This window comes from Halichoerus grypus, chromosome 8 (assembly GCF_964656455.1).
Source record: "Halichoerus grypus chromosome 8, mHalGry1.hap1.1, whole genome shotgun sequence".
Classification (NCBI taxonomy): domain Eukaryota; kingdom Metazoa; phylum Chordata; class Mammalia; order Carnivora; family Phocidae; genus Halichoerus; species Halichoerus grypus.
Window position 1 is genome coordinate 54,603,079 of NC_135719.1, and position 21,826 is coordinate 54,624,904.

At 36.4% G+C, this 21,826-nt stretch overlaps 1 protein-coding gene across 8 annotated transcripts in view; it reads right to left on the minus strand.

The window, feature by feature from the left end:
* Window positions 1-21,826, minus strand: part of RNF111 (ring finger protein 111) — a 118,166-nt gene that overhangs the window by 16,595 nt on the left and 79,745 nt on the right. For all 8 annotated transcript variants that reach the window (XM_036107051.2, XM_036107058.2, XM_036107053.2 and 5 more), the window contains exons 3-6: window positions 16,251-16,377; window positions 12,198-12,361; window positions 8,985-9,179; window positions 1,665-1,984 (exon numbers count right to left, since the gene is read on the minus strand). In XM_036107051.2, the coding sequence (XP_035962944.1) occupies window positions 1,665-1,984; window positions 8,985-9,179; window positions 12,198-12,361; window positions 16,251-16,377 (806 nt within the window). The remainder of the gene's footprint in view (window positions 1-1,664; window positions 1,985-8,984; window positions 9,180-12,197; window positions 12,362-16,250; window positions 16,378-21,826) is intronic.

Sequence of the window (21,826 nt, forward strand, 5' to 3'; positions counted from 1 at the left end):
CTGACTGCCTGATCCTGTTGATTTTCCTGAAGTTTTGTGGGCAGTCCAAATACATCTACTTAGGGCGCCTGGTGGCTCAGTTGGTTAAGAGACTGCCTTCAGCTCAGGTCATGATCCTGGAGTCCCAGGATCAAGTCCAGCATCAGGCTCCCTGCTCAGCAGGGAGTCTGCTTCTCCCTCTGACCCTCCCCCCTCTCATTTGCTCTCTCTCTCTCTCTCAAATAAATAAAATCTTAAAAAAAAAAAAAATACATCTACTTAGAGATAAGTGAAAAGGTTACATTTGTTTACAGTGAACAAAACGGTAAGAGATTCTACCTATAATTAACTCACTCAAGTTAAAAGAAAATGTTGCATACACACTTGATCTCTCAAACCTTACTTTATTAGTTCAACAACAATATTCTGTAAACAAAAACCCCACATTTTGGTAGCTCTTATTCAAGAATGCGGGAAAAGTCAGCAGATCCACTTCTTCACCATTTTCCTACGATACTTTTAAACCCTCCCTTTCAGGTCATATTTTTAGTGAAAGAAAATTTTGCTTCTAAGCAGGGCCTTACATTCAGTCCACTAAAAAGTTTTTCTTGATGCTTCCTCATACCCAAGAGGCAGAAGAGGTTTAGATAATCAGTAGATGTTAATACTTACAACTGTTAGGAGAACCAAAACACAGTCTAACATCTATTTGATCATATTTCCTACTAAACTCTTTCAAATTTACTCTTGAGAACAGCAGCTTGTCTTTTGTTTGGTTTTAAGGGAACATCCCTCTTTCTTAATTATTTTTAATCTGTCAGATCCAGAAGAGATAACCATCAAAATTTAAAAAGATGAAGCCAGTACTTCAGGAAATATCAGGGGATATAGAAAAGCAGTTGCTCTGAATTTTCTTTTTGACTGTTTTCTAGTATGTCAGTTATAGTTTTACCTTGAAATTAATTTTTGTTTTTCAAATTATGTACCTACCCAGGTTATATCACAATTTTAGAGATGATACAGCAAAAGTTAAAATAGCATGTAATACATGACTTTCATTTACTCCACGTGATCACCAATACTAATTTAATATTATTTGACATTTCAAGCACTCATCAATAATATCAACTAAATTACTTAATTATAATTTTGTTACTGATACTTCAATTCCCAATGAACTAAAAACCTCATCTGCTCCTCAGAAACTATGTCACTGGTTTGCATCCAAGAAGGCAGTTTGTTTCTAGATGAGTGGAGATACAGGCAGCTCCAGAGTAAAATGTAGAGGGTAAAAAACTAAGAAAATTTCCCAGTTTCTCATGAATCAGGTTGACACTGCAATTTCAACACTGTGGAGTAAAATTCCAAAGATCAGATTCACCTGTATTTAACTAAAAACACCAAAAACCATTTCAGAATTAAAAAAACAGTATCACTTCTAATTTTCTATATCCCAGGCCTTCTCAGTTAGTTGTAATACCTTAGACCATCAGAAAATCCTAGAGAATTAAAAAAAAAAAATCGCAGACCACTAAATTGGGCCACTTTTGCAAGGGCAACAAGAATGATTTATTTAGTATCTAAAATTCAGCATTAGCGTTGTTTTTCTTTTTCCTCCTGAAACAAGCACAATTTTTAAAAATTAAGAAAAAGAAAAAAAGAAAACCTCATCAAATTCCACATACCTGGTCATGATAGCTGGTACCAGAACTACTGTTGGCTCCACATGGTGCTTGTACTTGTGGAGGTCTTTCCACAGGGCAAGTAGGATCACTAAAGGAGGGAGAAACTGGGACAGGCGGGTGGGGAGTATGATGGTGGTGGTGATGATGCTGAAAATGGTGGCCATGCTGCTGAAAGCAACTTGTGTGTGGATGTCCTAATGCATGGTGATTCTGTGACGACCCTCCACATGGTGAGTGCTGCGGACAGCAGGAAGGTAATCTTGGCATTGCAGGAGGGCCAGTTTCTGTTACAGCACTAGATGCAGTTCTCCTTGAGTCATCTTGAAACAAACAAAAATGCACAGAACAATCAAATGATCAAATATCACTGTGTAAAAAATAGGACTGTGTATAAATAAGTAAATAAAGAATTATTTAATAAATTCAAATCTCTGTAAATAAGAATGTGATAGCACCACATTCTTAACATGCATGTCACATAATTTTGGGCAGTGATCTTCACTGGGATTTTTCTGAAAGCCTAAATTCCTCAGGAGGCTCATATTTACCATGATGGTGTCTTTTTGTAAATTTTTTTTAAGTTTTATTTATTTAAGTAGTATCTACACCCAACGTGGGGCTCGAACTCACCTCCAACTGGGCCAGCCAGGCACCCCTACTATGATGTTTAAATGGCCCAGTCAGTTGGAGCAAGCAACTCCAGTATCACTATTCTGGCCCTATTTCTAGAGTAACCAAGACCAGGGATACCCTGCTCCTATTTGGGTCACAGAACCTAACCAATCTCTTCTGGGCTAGTGTATTGATTATGAATATTCTAGTTATTCACAAATAATACAAAAATCCAACCCAAACTGGCTAAAATATTAAAGGAATTTACAGGCTCACATAAATGAATCTGGGTGGGGTGCTTCAGGTTCTGGTTGATGTATCTGATTGCAGCAAACCTCCCTGTAATTTCCCTGGGCCTGCCCTCCAATACATGTTCTATCCTGTCTTTCCTGATTCTCTTCTGGGCAAGGTCTGTGATCTAAACCCTGTTAGGCAGTATCTCCATTCTAAATCTCTTTACATTGTTTTTTTTTCCCCCAAGCTCCTAGTCTGCCCTATTTGGGCTAATTTCTTGTACTCTTTTGTAAAGGTTCTTAACCTTGGAACTAGAATTCAGGAATCTGTGAACTTGGATGGAAAAAAATTACTAATTTTTACTAATTTCTAATTGCCTCCTGGAATTAATACTACCTTGTTAGCACCAGTTGAGAGGTTAAATATTATAAGTAACTTGTAACAACAACAACAAAAATTGACAAGGTGTTTACTTTTATTTTTTTTAAGCTCCCTCTTTTTTTAAGATTTGTTTATTTGAGGAGGGGGTGCGCAGAGGGAGGGAGAGAGAGAGAATCTCCAGGAGACTCCTCACTGAACGTGGAGCCTAACGCACAACCCTGAGATCATGACCTCAGCTGAAATCAAGAGTTGGACACTTAACAGACTGAGCCACCCAGGAACCCCAACAATGTTTACCTTTAAAACATAAATTATAGCAGATCCAAAGTCAGTTCTATAATTATGTCACTTTCATTCATTTGCATTCCAATTTTCTTAAATAACCTGGACAAAGTTACAAGTAGCTTATGAGGAAGAGACTATGATCAACAGCCTATCTTTGCTATGCTGAATCAAACATTAATTATTTTCCATATGCTGTAATATTTGTAGCAATAACTATTATAGTAGCTTTACTTCTGGCAACATTTTCAGGGTTTTACCTCAGCTCCCATAACAAAGTGTTGCACAAATGAGCATCATTTATTGTGTTCATAAAAAATGATCAAAAACCTCTGAAACACTAAATCCATTCAGTGGGTAGACTAAATGATGTTCATAGTTCCTTCCAATTCAGATGCTTTAATTTCACAAATCCAGCTATTTGAGGATTATGTGTAACTCTAAAATGTAGGGGGGGGCGCCTGGGTGGTTCAGTCGGTTAAGTGTCTGCCTAGCGCTCAGGTCTTGTGAGATCAAGTCCCACATCAGGCTCCCTGCTTAGCAGGGAGTCTGCTTCTCCTTCTCCCTTTGCCCTTCCCTCCCACTGCCGCTTATGCGCTCGCTCTCTCTCTCTGTCTCAAATAAACAAAATCTTAAAAAAATAAAAAATGACAATAAAAATAAAATAAAATGTAGGAGTGTGTAATCAGAGCAAAAGATCTGTGGACTAATAAGGCTGTGAATGAAGTGACAGATATCATATTTATTTGTTCAGAAAGAACTTGCCCTCTTTGTCTTCAAATATTTCTAATACAAAAATCAGAGTGAGAGAAGAGGAAGCATTACTATATTAACAGCTGAACACATATTTAAAAGGTCGTATCACTATCAATGTGGCCTCAAAAAGAAGACTGACCTTATAGTTCTACTTCTTAGGGTGCAGTTTTGGCTTCCAATTAAATTAATAATCTATTTTCCTAGAGTGCAGAACCTCTTTGTTCCTTAAACAGGCTAGCAACCCAAAGTAAAGGCAACTGAATCTCCTCTTGTTCCAGAGTTAATGACCAAGGAAAACTGCCATAAATTAGAAGTGAAATACAAAGATCTGACCAAGCAAATAAAACACTTCCTTTTTATTAGAATTAGCCCACAGAGTGTCCACTAAAAATGAGACAATAACAAACCTGCACCAGAGAAATTAATTCCATTGCCCAGTGACATAAAGCTGGTTAAAGTACTTTCATTGTACTTCTAGCAGGATTATTGAGATGTATCCATGCATCTATTCATTCATTTGGCAAGTCTTACACATAATAATGGTATGGTAAAGGATCTACAAAAGGCATTGGAAAAGACAATGGTGAAAACGAAAGTCCTGGCCTTTTTTTTTTTTTTCTTTCCCTTAAAGTAGGCTCCATGCCCAGCCTGGAGCCCAATGGGGGACTTGAACTCATGACCCTGAGATCAAGACCTGAGCTGATATCAAGAGTCGGATGCTTAACCAACTAAGCCACCCAGGCACCCCGGAGGTCTTGGCCTTTAAAATAACTTATGGTGTTGTCTGCCTCTGTTGTTTTATCTCTGGCAACTAGAAACAGGCCTGCATAATGTAGGTGGTTCAATAAGCCGTTGCTAAATATAAATTAACCTCACAAGGGAAAAGAGGCATGCATGGAGCTAAGTGCTAAGAAGAGAAAAACTTGATCTTTAGTTCTCAAGGAGATCATTGTCATCAAGTATGGACAAAATTTGAGATATAAATCAACCAGCATTAGAACAGAAGCACTGGGTTCTAATGTAGTATAGGGCAATGTTGTGCCCCAGGGAGTATCTGGCAACACCTGGGGATACTTTTGGTTGTCACAACTGGAGAGGAAGTGGTACTACTGGTATTTAGTAGATAGAGGCCAAAAATGCTGCTAAAAATTCTACAACGCACAGGGTAGCCCCCCATACAAAGAACTGTGCAGCACAAAGACAACAGTGTCAAGAATGAGAAATAAAGGAAGAGTACAGGCATAAAGGAGGAGAGAGTATAGGCTCCAAGCCAGACTTCCTAGGTTTGAATATTTGCTCCATTATCATATAACCATGGGCAAGTTACTTCACCTATAAAATAAGAAAAGTAATAGAATCTGCCTTGTAAGTTATTACAAAAATCAGAGTTAATGTAGGTAAATCATACACCAATATTATGAACTCAACAGATGTTAGCTATTATTATCCACTAGAACGTTAGTTCTGTTAGGGCAGAAAATTTATGTTTTCTTCCCACTGCCTAGAACAGTGCCTGATTTATAGTATGCAATCAATAAGTACTTAAATAAATGAATATATAAGATATTATGCATGGATAAAGCAAGGAGCACATAGAAAAGTCAGATAGATGATGAGCTGCCTGGGGCATGTTGAGTTTGAGGTGACCGCAGAATGTTCCAGAGGAGATGTCCAACAGGCAGCTGGATATGAAAATTTAAAACAAAGAGAGGGCTCTGGAAACACAAATGGAAGGTCACTGGCATACTGGTGGTAGCTGAAAACATAAGCAGTTATGAGATGGGCCAGTGAGAAAGGATAAGAATAGAGTCCTGGGAGAAAACAGAGATGACAAGAAGATTACTGCCAGACTTTTTAACACATTTGCTTTGACAGGAGTCAGAAGCAAGTTAAAGGAAGGAGTTTAAGGTATAGAAGATCCACTTAAGCATACAAGACTTAACACAAATGTACACATGCACACTAAGGGAATGGAACAAGCAAAGATGCTGAGAAGGTAACTGTTAAAGCAAGGTCAAGGACACAAGAAGGGACAAGAGGTAGAGCACCAAAAAAGGGACTGGAAAGAACAGGAAGGAGTTAAAAGACCAGGAGTCAGGAGAGAAGGATAGGTATAAAAATTTTCATGGAAGCGTTGGAAGTTATGAATGCTTAAGAACCTTCATTTACTTTTTATTTATTTTTCCCTGGAGGAATCAAAGTCTTGAGGAGAATGAGAGAATTTTGGAATAGCCACTAAGGGGAAAGAAAGGGAATTAAATGAGATACATCACACTATGGCAACTTATTACCAAAAGCCCAAGATTAGATACCATAAATTCATGAGGCACCAATATGCTTGGTTCTATAATTTTCACCAGCCCCATCTAACAACCTGGATAGGAGTCAAGCTTGATGGCTTGAGTGATTCAAGGTTGGAAATATACAAGAAGGTACAAAGTAAGGACAGGATGTGAAGAAAATAGGAGACTGATGTTCTAGAGAGTCTTAGCAGGAAATGAAGTCAGCAGAACTAAGTGCCCCTAATGTCATATGAGTACCTGTATGTGCTTCTATCAGGTTTATACAGAGGAACAATTTGGCCTGGAACAAGGTTCTCCTAAGTCTAGAGAAACACAACACAAGCAAGTCTATTCCAAAGGTAGTCATCAATATAGGTAAAGTAGTATTATGAGAAAACCATTCAGATAGTGAAGTGACTACCCCAGATACTAAATGTGAATTCTGAGGGAACAAGAGTCTTAAAAAAATAAGTAAGTAAATAAAAGCTTCGTATGTGTCACATAAAATCTAGACAAGATGAGAGTATATAAAGCTACCAGGAGAAAAAAGTGAATAAGAAGAATTCAAATCTTTGCCTCAAAGATTATTATTGGCTTTGAAAGTATTTAACTTCCAGATTTCTTCATTTCTGAAATGGGAAGAGTAATATTAATAACAAGGAAATTTTTAAGAATTAAATAATAATATATAAAATAACATATAAGACAGTAGGGTACTCAGGAAAGAGTGTACACTCAATAAATGAAATAAAAATTAGCCCATTTCATTTCTTTTTTTACAGAGAGAGACACAGCGAGAGAGGGAACACAAGCAGGAGGAGTAGGAGAGGGAGAAGCAGGCTTCCCGCTGAGCAGGGAGCCCGATGCGGGGCTCGATCCCAGGACCCTGGGATCATGACCTGAGCAGAAGGCAGGCACTTAACGAATGAGCCACCCAGGTGCCCCAGCCCATTTCATTTCTCCCTACATTTTTTTTTTCAAAGAATACAGTATTTAAAAGACATCTTTGCGAAACCTCCTTGGACTTCGGATTCTACTCTCAATTTTCCACAAAGGTGAGGCCTAAATCCAGCCACAAGAAGATTTCCTAATCTGCTCAATAGAAGTTATAGTGGTATTTTAAGAATTAAATAAGATACTATTAAAAGTAAAAAATGGGGGCGCCTGGGTGGCTCAGTCGTTAAGCATCTGCCTTCAGCTCAGGTCATGATCCCGGGGTCCTGGGATCGAGCCCCGCATTGGGCTCCCTGCTCCACAGGAAGCCTGCTTCTCCCTCTCCCACTCCCCCTGCTTGTGTTCCCTCTCTTGCTGTGTCTCTCTCTGTCAAATAAATAAATTTTTTAAAAAAAGGTAAAAAATGATAGAAAGCATAAGGTGGTTTCATTATTAACGGTGATATAGTCAAATCTATGAGCTACAGGGTCTACAACATCCCAGTTAGTAAATGTTTAGCAAGTTCCTATCTCCATGCCATTGTCCAGGAGAGAAAGAAGGCTAGCTTAATGCTCAGTTAAACAGGTGATAGGAAAAAGAACCAGAGATATCACTGCTAACTGAAACATAATAAATAATCTGAGGGGGGCGCCTGGGTGGCTCAGTCGTTAAACGTCTGCCTTCGGCTCAGGTCATGATCCCAGGGTCCTGGGATCGAGCCCCACATCAGGCTCCCTTGCTTGGCGGGAAGCCTGCTTCTCCCTCTCCCACTCCCCCTGCTTGTGTTCCCTCTCTCGCTGTGTCTCTCTCTGTCAAATAAATAAATAAAATCTTTAAAATAAATAAATAAATAAATAACCTGAGATAAGAGCTGAAACACTTAAAACATAGGAGGTTTTAAAACGTATCTTTGTGATCCTGGGTTAGGAAATGGCTTCTTAGATATGACAGCAAAAAAACCAAACAAACAAAAAATTGAGAAAATGGACATCATCAAACTTTTTAAAAAACTCCCATCCTCATTTTCAATTCTTTTGGGGACATACCTAGGAGTGAGACTGTAGGTCATAGGGTAACTATGGTTTAACTTTTTGAGGACCCGCCAAAGTGTTTTCCATAGCAGCTGCAGCATTTTATATTTTATATTCCCACCAGATGTTCATTAGGGTTCCAATTCCTCTACATTCTTGTCAACACTGGTTATTTTCTGATTTCCTGTTCTTTGGTTTTGTTTTGTTTTGTTTTGTTTGAATAATAGACATCCTGATAAGGATAAAGCAGTGCTTCACTGTGATTTTGATTTACATTTCTCTAATAACTAATGATGCTGTTTTCATGTCCTTCTTATCAACTGAGTATCTTCTCTGGAAAAATACCTATGCAAATTCTTTGCCCATTTTTAAACTGGGGTATCTGTCTTTTTATTGTTGAGCTGTGTAAGCTCTTTATATAGCCTGGATACTAGACCCTTATCAGATATATGATTTTCAAGTATTTTTCTCCCATTCTGTAGGCTGTCTTTTCACTTTCTTAATAATGTCCTTTGATGTACAAAAGTTTTAAATTTTGATGAAGTTTAATTTACCCATTTTTTCTTTTGTTATTGTGTTTTTAGTCATCCATTTAATTCTCGCTGATCTCTTTCAGTTGAGCTATGATACTTTGGTAATATATAGCACACAAACTCAAGTATGAAATCATAGTCTAATTCTAAAGAGACTACTTTGCTCACATACAGTTTATTCTAAGAATATGCTCTTGCTAATATGGCTAAAATCTTAAAATCAATACTTTTTCTAACAAGAGTAATGAAAGAGTCCTCCCCCACTTTATTACATACCTCCTATAGAAGTACCAGTCATACTATTGCTTGTAAGAGTAGCTGAAGTCTCTGACACTGTGGAGGGTTGGCTACCAGTGACAGCTGAAGCAGTGTCAGAGGCCTGCTCAGAGGTAGATGGATTTGAATTGTTAATGGAAGTGCTTGTGGTTTGTGATTCCATTCTCGCAGAAGTGGTTGGTACTACAGTAGGTTCTAGAAAATACAAAATGTTTATTTAGCATTTCAAAATATATTAGGAGATAGGTTATATTTTAATTCAAGGTAACATTTTTATAATTATTAAAACAAACTTGGAAAATAACTCTCTAATAAGCACAATATAAATTTAAAAAATTTCATAAAGCTAGCCTGCAACATTAAAATGACATGTAACTAAAATACGATTACTGCATTTTAAAAAATCCAACACATATGTATATTCCAATAATTCATGTGATTATCACAGTTTTTTGGGTATAAATTTTCTGATCACAAAGAAAACAATGAGAAAAGGAAAGTATAAGTCTCTTTATATTATTGTCATACACACTGTCACAGGCTGTCAGAACAATATTAGAAATTACACTTTCTCTGGTACAGAATGGATTCTAGAGTCAGACTGCTTGGATAAGCAATTCTGATTTCACCACTGACACTACAGTCATGGATAAGTTACTTAACCACTCTCCATTTCCTCATCTGTAGAATTGGGAAAGTACAGAATTTTCTTCACACAACTATTGTTAGGATGAACTGAGGTCACACATACAAAGCACTCTGTATAACAGTTTATATATAGTAACCACTTAAATATTAGCTATGATTTTTAAACCTGTTTTAATCTTTTTTACAGGCTTTTTTGTATGTTTTCAAAAAATTTTTTGCAAATATTAATATTCATCAGTGTATTCTAATAAAATTTGTAGAAAGTAAAAGAAATTTCAAGCAGACCTTGACTTATGTACGAGTTCTACTTTAGACTCTAATTATAAAATAGTTGTTTAAAAAGACTAAGTCTGTCCAAAGAATAGTCACAACAATTGGATCAGAAAAGGGACTCTCTTAATGTGATACAGAATGAGAGGACAACCTATTATATACAATGCAATGTGCTAAGCTGAAACACAAATAGTCCCTGTTGATCTCCATGGGACAATGTACTTTGGACGCTTAAACAAATATATTTGCTTAAACATAAAAAGCGGCGGGAAGAACCTCTGTTTATTTGCAAATGGTATATCTCAGTTTCTCAACCTTAGCAGTATTGATATTTTGGGTTGGGTGATTCTTGGCTAGGGATGGGAGTCAGGGTAGGGGCATGGCTGTCCTGTGCATCGCAGGATGTTTATAGCAGCAACCTGGGCCTCTACCCATTAGATATTAGTAGTACCGCCCCGCAACTGTAAGAACCAAAAATGTCTATAGATATTGCCAACTCTCTTCTGGGGCACAAAATGGTCACCACTTAAGAACTACTGGTCTAACTGACATACTTAATATTTTGGACTTATTTTTAATAAGACAGATGCTTTCCACCGAGAGAAACTAGCAGAGAGACAGGGCATCTACAGATCCCTGGAATATTTACAACTCACTAAAAATATTCTGGTTGAACTAATTCCAATGGGTTAAAAGACTACTCTGTCACCTTCTCCTACTTACTGGCTGACAGATGTCCCAGGGGAAGACACGGTTTCCAAAGTAGTAATCCTGAATAAATTAACTCTGAGAAATCTCTAATCCATCCCTAATATAAAAATCACTGTTTTACAGATAAAAACTGAGATATGGTTGAATGAAATGGAGACAGTGGGAATAAATTATCTCTTCATGAACATCTTAACTCCAAAGTAGTGATACTCTGAAAGTTATGATCATCCAAGCTGCAAACAATCCATATAAGAGCTGATTGCAGAAGGCCTGTAACTCTACCTTATGTATCCTTTCCCCCATTTATAGTTAACAAATTCACATATGGCTCATCATCTTCCTTTAAGGAAATTATGATTGATCATTTCCTTCTAAGATGTAACTAATACCTGAAGGTAATTCTCAATATGTGGGGAAATTCACATATGTATTCACATACTCATACATGCTACCACTTTCCTTAATCTCTATTTTCCAACTCTAGCTTTCTTTTCTTAGTTGCATGGATATAGTTATAAGCTGAAAGAAAACACTAAAGCTGAGCAGCACAATATTAGAAGATAACATACTTTTAAAAATAACTTCCACATTTCTTTCTTTTTTAAGTAGGCTCCATGCCTAGCGTGGAGCCCAACATGGGGCTTGAACTTACGACCATGAGATTGAGCCCTGAGCTGAGATCAAGGGTCAGTCACTTAACCAACTGAGCCACCCAGGTGCCCCAAATTTCGACACTGCGAATAACCAATATTTATTATATAAATTCAAGTTATATTGCTTTTCTGTTGCATTGAAAAACGTCATTTCTATTTTTCATAGCAAAGTTAAAGTATGACAATAATATTATAAATGAAAGTAATAGGTAAGTCTGAGGGTAGAGCAAACTACCACTTGTAAAAGTATTTTTTTGGGGGCGCATGGGTGGCTCAGTAGGTTTAATGTCTGCCTTCAGCTCAGGTCATGATCCCAGGGTCCTGGGATCGAGCCCCGCATCGGGCTCCCTGCTCAGCGGAGAGTCTGCTTCTCCCCCTCCCTCTGCCCCATCCCTACTCATGTTCTCTCTCCTCTCTCTCTCTCTCAAATAAATAAATAAAATCTTTAAGAAAAAAAAAAAACTATTTTTTTTCCTAAGAAAGTAACTACCAATCAATGAAACAAGAGAAAGAATTTTAGGCACAAGTTACAAACTGAGGCTGTTATATCAATTGAAAAATAAGACTGGGGGGGCACCTGGGTGGCTCAGTCATTAAGCATCTGCCTTTGGCTCAGGTCATGATCCCAGGGTCCTGGGATCAAGCCCCGTGTTGGGCTCTCTGCTCGGCAGGAAGCCTGCTTCTCCCTCTCCCACTCCCACTCCCCCCTGCTTATGTTCCCTCTCTCTCTCTCTCTCTCTCTGTCAAATAAATAAATAAATAATCTTTAAAAAAAGAAAGAAAAAGAAGACTGGGATATCTGACAATTTTCCTGTAGTTTAACAATGTTACCAGGAAGCAGTAGTAGGACTTTCATTATAGGAGTTTCAAAGATATTTGATTTTATTAATTCTCTTCATAATTCTATACTGTTACTAATCCAACCTACCATCTTCATCAACAGTAAGGTCCACAACTTCTGCTGCACTTTGCCTCAAGGGTTGTATAACAGTAGAAATCCTACTACGGTTCCGTGGCTCCTGTGGCCGACTTGTATGAGAATTTGAACCTTGGCTCCAATGAGATCTGGAGTGTCCAAGAGTTGAACGAGACCTTAAAGGACATCAATATTAAATTAGTTAATATAAAAAAAGAACAAAAATTTGTTACCCAAGAAATCATAAGCCTTTCTTACAAAATATGTTGTACAGTTTCTTCTCCAAAGTAATAATGGTAATAGAATTAAAAATTATGACTAGCAAATATATATATATATGACTAGCATAATGCCTGGCATTTAATAAAACATTTGCTGAATGAAATGTTCAACAAATGTTCACCAACCAACTGACCTAAGAATATGAAAAATGATATGTCAGACCAATCACTGGTATAAAATATGCGACTCTTGGTTTTGGCTCAGGTCATGGTATCAGGGTTGTGAGATCGGGCCCCGAGTTGGGCTCTATACCCAGCGTGGAGTCTGCTTAGGCCTCTCTCTGCCTGGGTGGCTTGGTCAGTTAGGCTCCTGACTTTGGCTCAGATCATGATTTCAGGGTCCTTGGATTGAGCCCCAGGTCAGGCTCCGCACTTAGCAGGGAGGTCTGGTTTTCCCTCTCCCTCTCCCCCCGGCTCATGCTCTCTCTCTCATATAAATAAAATCTTAAAAAAAAAAACAAAAGACTCTCCCTCTCCCCACCATGCACACTCTCTCTCTAAAATAAATAAATAAATCTTAAAAAAAGAAAAAAGAATGCTGCTCTCTTTTCAATGGTTATTTTGAATACCTACCTGGGTTGTAATCATGTATTTACATTTTCTTTAATACCTAAAATTATTCACCATAGGTAAAGTAACAAAAACATCAGCACTCTAAACATTAAATAACACCCACATGAGCTTGTATATTTAGTCCAGATTGGATTTGCAAAACATGGTTTTGAGAGGCCTAAACAAAGTAAGTTTTTGGTATTGTCCTAAAAAATATTCAAGGCACCAGAGATTTCCTGGGATCAGGAGAGGTAAGGATAGTTGCAGCTAGTTTATTAGCTTGGTAGTCATAAGAAACATCACTTGTTTGAGCCACTTTATGCTTTTAAAGCATGTAACCACAAACCCTCAACACCTAACACTCATGTCATCATCTTTTATTATGTGTGTGGTGCTATATTGCACTAAATTATTAAAAAAAATTTTAAGGATTCACTGTAATAATCTGAACTAAGGGTACAGAAGGACATTATATAGAATATGCAGTCCTAAGGATCCAGGAGAAAAATGAGTCTGTTCTAGAAAGGTGGGGCTTGGACGCCTGAGTGATTCAGTCAGTTAAACATCTGCCTTCGGCTCAGGTCATGATCCCAGGGTCCGAGGATTGAGCCCCATGTCAGGCTCCCTGCTCAATAAAAAAAATAAAATCTTTAAAAAAAAAAAAAATAGAAAGGTGGGGCTTATGAAGTTGGTTTTTCCCCTTGCCCAAACTGAATGTAAAAATGCTTAGAAGCTTATTATTTAGGGGTGTCTGGCTGGCTCAGTTGGAAGAACGTGTGACTCTTGATCTTGGGGTAGTGAGTTCAAGCCCCAAAATGGGTGTAGAGATTACTAAAAAAAAAATAAATAAACTTTAAGGAAAAAAAAAAGATGTTTATTATCAGCATGTATGGAAAGAGTGAACTAGATCCATTAATATGCAGACATCGGAGATGTGAGCTCAACCACTCAGAAAAGACCCAGGCTGAAAATGACCTCAACAAGTGTAGAGCCTAAGAATTTAGAAAGAAGCTCAAATTCTAAAATGAAATTCTCAAGTAAATATGAGTATAAAGGTTAATTCCAGAGACACAGTAAAAAGGAAAAAAAAAAAAAAAGACACTGCATTCCAGGAAGAACTGTGTAGATTGAGGCATGACAGTAAACAAATGTCTCAGAATGAAATGGTTTTGGTGTGGAGAAAGATCACTATTTAAATTTCTTGAGAAACCAAGAGCCTATAGTGAGACTGAATAGTCTATTATTTCTGGGAAGCTCTTAATAGCTGCAGAAAGTTCCAGGTCCACTTTGCAGTTTATGAAACCTTCAAGAATGTCATAACTCCAAATTTATGCTGAATGAAGCACCAACAAACCTGGTGTATGAGGAACAGTTTCACACGAGCCTTAGTTGTTCCTATGATTAGTAGCAACTGTCAAATCCTGAAACTAAAGAATCTGAAACAAAATGCATTCTCTTTTTTTAAAAAAAAGATTTTTAAGTGATCTCAACACACAACGTGGAGTTCAAACCCACAACCCTGAGATCCAAGTTGCAACACTCCATTGATTGAGCCAGCCAGGCACCCCTGGATGCATTCTCTCTTAGAGAGTAAATGCCAAGAGCCAGCTAAACAGTGACAAAGTTAATATCCCACGTAACAATAAGGAAAATAAATATGGGTCATGAGCACTGTGTGTCTTTTTAAAGATCACTGCCCATTACTATGGTAAACGTATCTACTTGAACATTAAGCAACTCCATGACAAAAAAGATCTCCAGTTCCACAAAGACAGGTCCCTCATTTCAGCAATTCTTGTAGCTCATAAAGACTGAGTCAGTGTTGTACCAAGCACTATGCACAGTCACAGGATAACTGTGGCACCTACCATGGAGTATCAATTTTCCTCAGAGCCTAGGAAAATCATTTAAAACTTAAATGGATATATTACAGAGTGCTCTCTTCCATGCCATTAGAAGTTGCACTCCAATGGGAAAGTACAAATGGAGAAGCACATTCTAGGTATGTTTATAACATGCTTCCAAAATAAAAAAAATTTTTAAATAAGTAACACAAATTAAAACACCTTGAGCATGTGCATTTCTCAATTCATTCCAACACAAAAATTAAGGTTCCTCCATAGATTAGTTTGGTATACCAAATGGAATAAAGGAACACCTCACTGCTTCTCTCACCAGTATTTGTAATCATCTAAAGCACAAGATGAACACTGTTAGGGGTTTTTTTTCTCTCTCTTTTTTTTTTTTTTGGTCAAAGTGATTCACAAAAGGGCAATGTTATTTACAGTTATTTATTAAAAGAAATGAGAATTTTTCATTCATTTTTTAGTACGGGGCTCATATGAATTACTGAGTGAAGGACAACAGCACTGTAAAAATATGTTCTATACTAGGTTGCGCTCTAATAGCATAAACTTCAATGGTATCAATGAGATCTTGAAACAGATTGTAACAAAAAAGAATACTTCAACATTGGGGAGGGTATGTGTTGTGGTGAGCACTGTGTACTGTGTAAGACTGATGAATCACAGACCTATACCCCTGAAACAAATAATATATTATATGTTAATAATTAAAAAAAAAGAATACTTCAACATCAATACTCCTTAATATTTTTCAACACTTTATGTTTTATTCACATCTAAACGTCAAAGAAGTTCATGAACTCTCTGAATCATAAAACAAAATTTTGGAAAGCACTAAGTAAAATTACTGTTTATCTATAGCAGTAACTCTTAACTCTCATTGTACACTTGCAGTGCTTAAAAAATACTGACCCCCAAGATTCTGATTCTGCTCATCTGGGATATGATCCAGAGAACAGTTTTATCTTTACTTTATAATCTTCCCAGGTGAGTCTAACGCAACCTGGTTTGAAAACCACTTATCTGGTATGTGCTCACATGAGGTCTCCAAAAAAAGGGTAAAAGAATGTAAATATCCACAGCACAGATATGTTTAAATATTTATATTTAAAACTTCACATAGGGGCGCCTGAGTGGTTCAATCAGTTAAGCCTCTGACTCTTGATTTCAGCTGCTCAGGTCATGATCTCAGAGTCCTGGGATCAAGTCCCACATGGCGTTCTGTGCTCGGCACAGAGAGCCTGCTTCTCCCTCTCCCTCTGCTCCTTCCCCCTACTTGCTCGCTCGCTCTCTCTCTCAAATAAATAAATAAAATCTTAAAAAAAAAAAAAACCCTTCACATATACAACTAGGAATTAAAATCATACCGATAGCTTTCTCCAACTGTTACAATCTCCACCTCACTGTCAGTTGAGGTAACATTAATTTCTTCATTGGCAGTGACCTGGGGAGTGGAGGAAGCTTCTATCACCACAACATCTTCATCAATACTTCCTGGAAACAGAAAGGAAAACATTTTAAACTGACAGACAAAAATTTTTTACTTCCGACTTTGAAGGCTATGAAATTCATTATAAAACTAAAAATAAAAATCTTGGGCGCCTGGGTGGCTCAGTTGTTAAGCGTCTGCCTTGGGCTCAGGTCATGATCCCAGGGTCCTGGGATCGAGTCCCGCATCGGGCTCCCTGCTCCACAGGAAGCCTGCTTCTCCCTCTCCCACTCCCCCTGCTTGTGTTCCTTCTCTCACTGTGTCTCTCTCTGTCAAATAAATGAAATCTTTAAAAAAAAAAAAAAACTAAAAATCTTACCTGTCAAAATGAAAGTTTTTTTTAAAAACAGAGTTAAACACATATAGTGAAAATTGTACTTACTCTCTTAATCTATGTCTTCATGTTTATTTCCTCCTTTATGATTTTTGTTTGTTATTTACAACTTTTAGTGGTTTCCATATTTATTTGTATGATCTTATATAGATATATTAATCCTGTAATATCTAAAGGTATTAAGATCTTACATATTTATATTCCATAATAACTACATTTGTTGTATGTTTTACCCAAGAGTTTCGTTTTTTTGTTAAACAAGATATGGTATTTTTTTAAGAAATATAAAGTAATTTTTGGTTTTACTATGAAATGTCATTTTTTGGTATATGTTCTTTTCTAAATTATTCTAAGTTTGGAAAGGGCATCCTTATTGGAAGGACAGATAAACTCGGTTCAATGTATTTCCTTAATTATTTCATCTGGAACTAATTATGTTTAAGGCATTAGGTAAGATTATAAATAGAATCCGGCCCTGTCTCTCCATGGCTAACTAGTTATCCCCAAACCATTTACTGAAAAATCCTTTCTTTCCTCCCATTAAATTTTGATAACTCCCTTAAATATTCTTACATGTTTGAGGTTATATTTTAATGCCATCTATTTATCCCCTTTGACAAAGATTCTTATTATAAGGGAATTCTATTTTTTAAAACAGCTTCTCTAAGGTATAACTTTCATACTTTAAAATTCACATTTTGTCTCAAGGAGATATTACACACCCATGCTCATAGCCAATAGGTGAAAACAACACAAATGTCCATCAATGGATGAACAGATAAACAAAATATTGTATATGCACACAATGGAATATTATTCAGCCTTAAAGAAAAGAACTCCTATCACATGCTACAACATGAACAAATCCTCAGGACATTATGCTATAATAACCCAGTCACAAAAAAATTTTAAAACACTGTATGATTCCACTTATGGGTGGATCTAAAGCAGTCAAATTCATAAAGAAAGTAGAGCGGTAGCTACTAGGGCTGGGGGGAGAGGGGAAAGGTAGTTATTTAATGAGTATGGAGTTTCAAACTGCAAGAGGAAAAAGTTCTGGAGATCTGTTTCACAACAATGTGGATATACTTAATACCACTGAAATGTACACTTAAAAATGGTTAAGATGGTAAAAAATAAATAAATAAAAATCATGTTCCGTTTCTTCTCTTGCTTTATTTTTCACAAATCTGGTACTGAATGTCTTCTTTTTTTAACCTTTTTAAAAACATTCCTCCCTGTTCATTACTATTACCTGTCAACGTAAAGGTTTGCCAAGAGTTTACAAGTCATGTTTTTAATAAGAATTTTCCCATACGAATACTGAGAGCTAAAAATTTCACCCATTTTAAGTGCACATTTCACCAGTTTTAGTAAATTTATAGAACACAACCATCACCTCAATCCAATTTTAGAACATTTCCAACACCCTTAAAAGATTCTGTTTCAGTCAATCATCATCTCTCCATGCCCATTCCTACAATTCCTACAACTGACCTGAATTTTGTCATTATGGATTGGTTTGTATTTTCAAGAGTTCTATATCAATATGGAATCATACATTATATACACTTTTGTGTCTGGATTTTTCATTCAGTGAAATAGTCATTCATGATTTACTCATGCAGCTGTGTGTATCAACAGTTCATTCTTTTTTATTATTGAGTGGTATCCTATCATATGACTATATCACAATTTGTTTATCCATACTTCTGTTGATGGACATCTGGATTTTTCTCATTTTTGGCTATTACAAATAAAGCTGCTATGAACATTAATCTGCTTGGGTTTCTCTCTCCCTCTCCCGAGCACAGAGAGGGGAGGGGCAGAGAGGAGAGAGAGAGAGAGAAAATCTCCAGCCAGCTCACCTCAGAGTGAGGAGCCCGACATGGGACTCGAGGCCTCAACCCTGACATCATGACCTGAGCCACCCAGGCTCCACAACTTTTCATTTTCTTAATGGTGTCTTTTGAAGCATAAAAGTCTTTACGTTTGATGAAATCCAAATTAGCAATTTCTTTTATGCATGATGCTTTTGGTGACACATTTAAGAAATCTCTGCCTAAGAAAGTCACTGAGAAGTTCTCCTATGTTTCTTCTAGAACTGTATAGTTTAGCTCTTACATTTAGGTCTATGTTAATTTTTGTGTCTGACATGACATAAAAGGTCTAAATTAATCTCTTTTGCATGTGGATCTACAACTGTCCCAATAACATCTGTTGAAAAGACTAGAATAATTCTATTTTGATACCTAGTAGATTCAGGTTTTCCTAATTCTTTAGGATTATACAATCAAGGGAAAAGGAAAATTCTTGAGACTTGGACTGAACTGGCATTAAGCAACACTAATGAAGTCCTGACATATCTATAAAATATATTTTTTCATCCAAGAATATATCTTGCCATCTACCAATATCTTTTATAAATCTCTAGAACACCTGTAGGTTTGGTCTGATTATAAATGCTAATAAAGCTATATAATTTTCTTCACAGAGGCCAAATATACTCCTATTAAGATTATTCTCAGAGACTTCATTCTCCTTGTTGCTCTTCTAAATGAGCTCCCTTTATTCTTATTTTCTCCTAGTATGTAATTATACCATCGATACTGTATATGCATTTTTACCCAATTTTTACTGAACTCTTGCTTACCACAATGACAACAAATGGTTCAACTTTGTCATAGTGGAGTTTATGCAATCTATTCCTTCACCCAAGGTGCCATTCCTTGGAAATGTCGAATTTCATCTCTAATACAACTGTACATCATCAAACATCTGCACTATTTCAAAAGCTGGCCAGTATCTGGAGGAGGTACAAGCCCATTGCAAAGATCTACGATGTACTCTCTGATACTTCAAAGAGGAGAACAGAGCAGGCCCCGGAAAATCAGAGTCAATGAAAGATGATCTGATTTGGAGAAAGTTATTTCTGAAGTAGTTTCTAAGTTCTAAAGACTACACACATAGACATATTGAGGTAGAATGTATTTTTAACAGCCTAAATATATCTTATAGGCAGAGGAAAAAAATAGCACTTGAGTGTCTATTTAAAATAATATCTTACATTCAATTTCCAAATTGCTTTTCCAATTTTTCCTTCATAATCATGCACATGATGCAGCTTAAGGCAGGAGTACAAAAAGGATTATATATTTAAAACTAAAAGCATTATACATATAAATAAATCATAGATTTTTTTTTAATACTTCCCTTATTTTAACCCATCTACTGGACATTACCATTCTACATGGAGAGAAAAGCTACACCTGCATATAAACTTTATTAGTGATTTCTCTCCATGTATTGTGTACATGAAATTTCCTTAAAAGCCTGTAAAAAAAATAACCAAACATTATAAACACCTTATAAACAAGCAAAATCTAACATAAATGTAATATTTTGAAGTTCCAGTGATAAGTGATACAAAGCTAGCTTTGTTAATGCATTAAAATGCAATTTACATAATTTTTTATGAACATGGTTTGTGTAACTAAAGGTTATATAAGTAACTGATACACTCTTACTCTACTGCTTAAGTATCATTTTTCTAAAAAGGAACTTGGCAAGCATAAGTTGAACATAATACTTGTAACTAAATAATCACAACAGGCATGATTTGGATATCTATAACTTAGTGTTTTTTCTAGAATGACAATTATTTAAAACAAAATTTACAGGAAACATTCCTAAAAGTATGAAGTTAAACCTCAGTACTACTTAAAATCAGGAGAATAGGTCACTTCTTACTGGAACAATTTTATTTTCACGTTGTCTCTTATATTTAGAAGTATTAAAGGACAGGTAATTTGAATATAGCTAAGACATTAGAGTAGTAGGACCCTAGATGATTTTAACAATTTCTTTTAAGATTACTTATGTTGTTTGTACCTTTTAAAACATAATGAAGAAAAGGAAAAAATAATGAGAAAAATAACAGGTAACAGCCTGGAAAGAATGTAGGTACTTTAATACAGGTCACAAAAATAATGGCTTCTCTGAGAGAGTTCTTCATGAACTCAACAACCACTTCTATTCCCTGATAAGAGATCACAGATTCTCTTGGCAGCATCTGTAAGAAATTTCAAACACTATAATCATCAATTACCTGGTCCCTCTTTGTCTTAAGTCTGGCATGATGCTAATAATAATAGCTTCCAATTCGAGGGCACATACTTTGTGCCATGTCCAATATTCTGTGTGTCTAGCTCTATCAAGAAACTGAAACTTAGCAAGTTTAAATGACTTGTCAAATAGTAAGCAACACTGGGAATTCAAATTAATTTCAATTCCAGAGCTCATACTCTTTCACATAAACTACATTAATAGTGCTATAAGCACCCAACATGCAGGTGCTAGTTACTATCAAAAGCAGAATCTTCCTGCTACCAGCTGCTTTTGCTACTGCTCCTGTCTTTTGCAGTAACAAACTTACTCAAGTTGTAACAGCTCTAACTCCTCATTAGGATTCTTTTGTTGGGTATCTATCCAACAGAAATGAAAGCATACATATCCATAAAGATTTGTACCCAAATGTTCACAGTAGCCAAATACTGGAAACAATTCAATGTCAATCATCTGACAAATGGGTAAACAAAATAAATGTGGTATATCCATACAATGGAATACTATAAAAGAACTGAGTAATAAACAGTAATTACTGATACCTGCTACAACCTGGATGAACCTCAGAAACATTACACTTACCAAAAAAAGCCAGACACAAAAGATCACACACATATATTTATATGAACTGTCCAGAAAAGGCAAGTCCTTAGAGACAGTAACAGATTAGGTTGTGTGGGACTGAGGATTGGATAGGGATTAAATACAAACAAGCAAGAGGGATCTTTTGGGATTAATGGAAATGTTCTAAAACTGCATCGTGGTAATGGCCGCACAACTCTAAGTTTATTAAAAATAACTGAATCATATACTTAAAATGATGAACTTTACAGTACATAAATTATACCTCAATGAAGCCGTTTTCTTTAAGAAAAAAAAAAGCTATAAAACATTCCCTGCCAAATACAAAACTAGATGGGAATACCCAAAATACTAAATATGTCAGTTCACCCTACTTTAGCCAACAAATACAATCCCAATAAGAATACCATCAT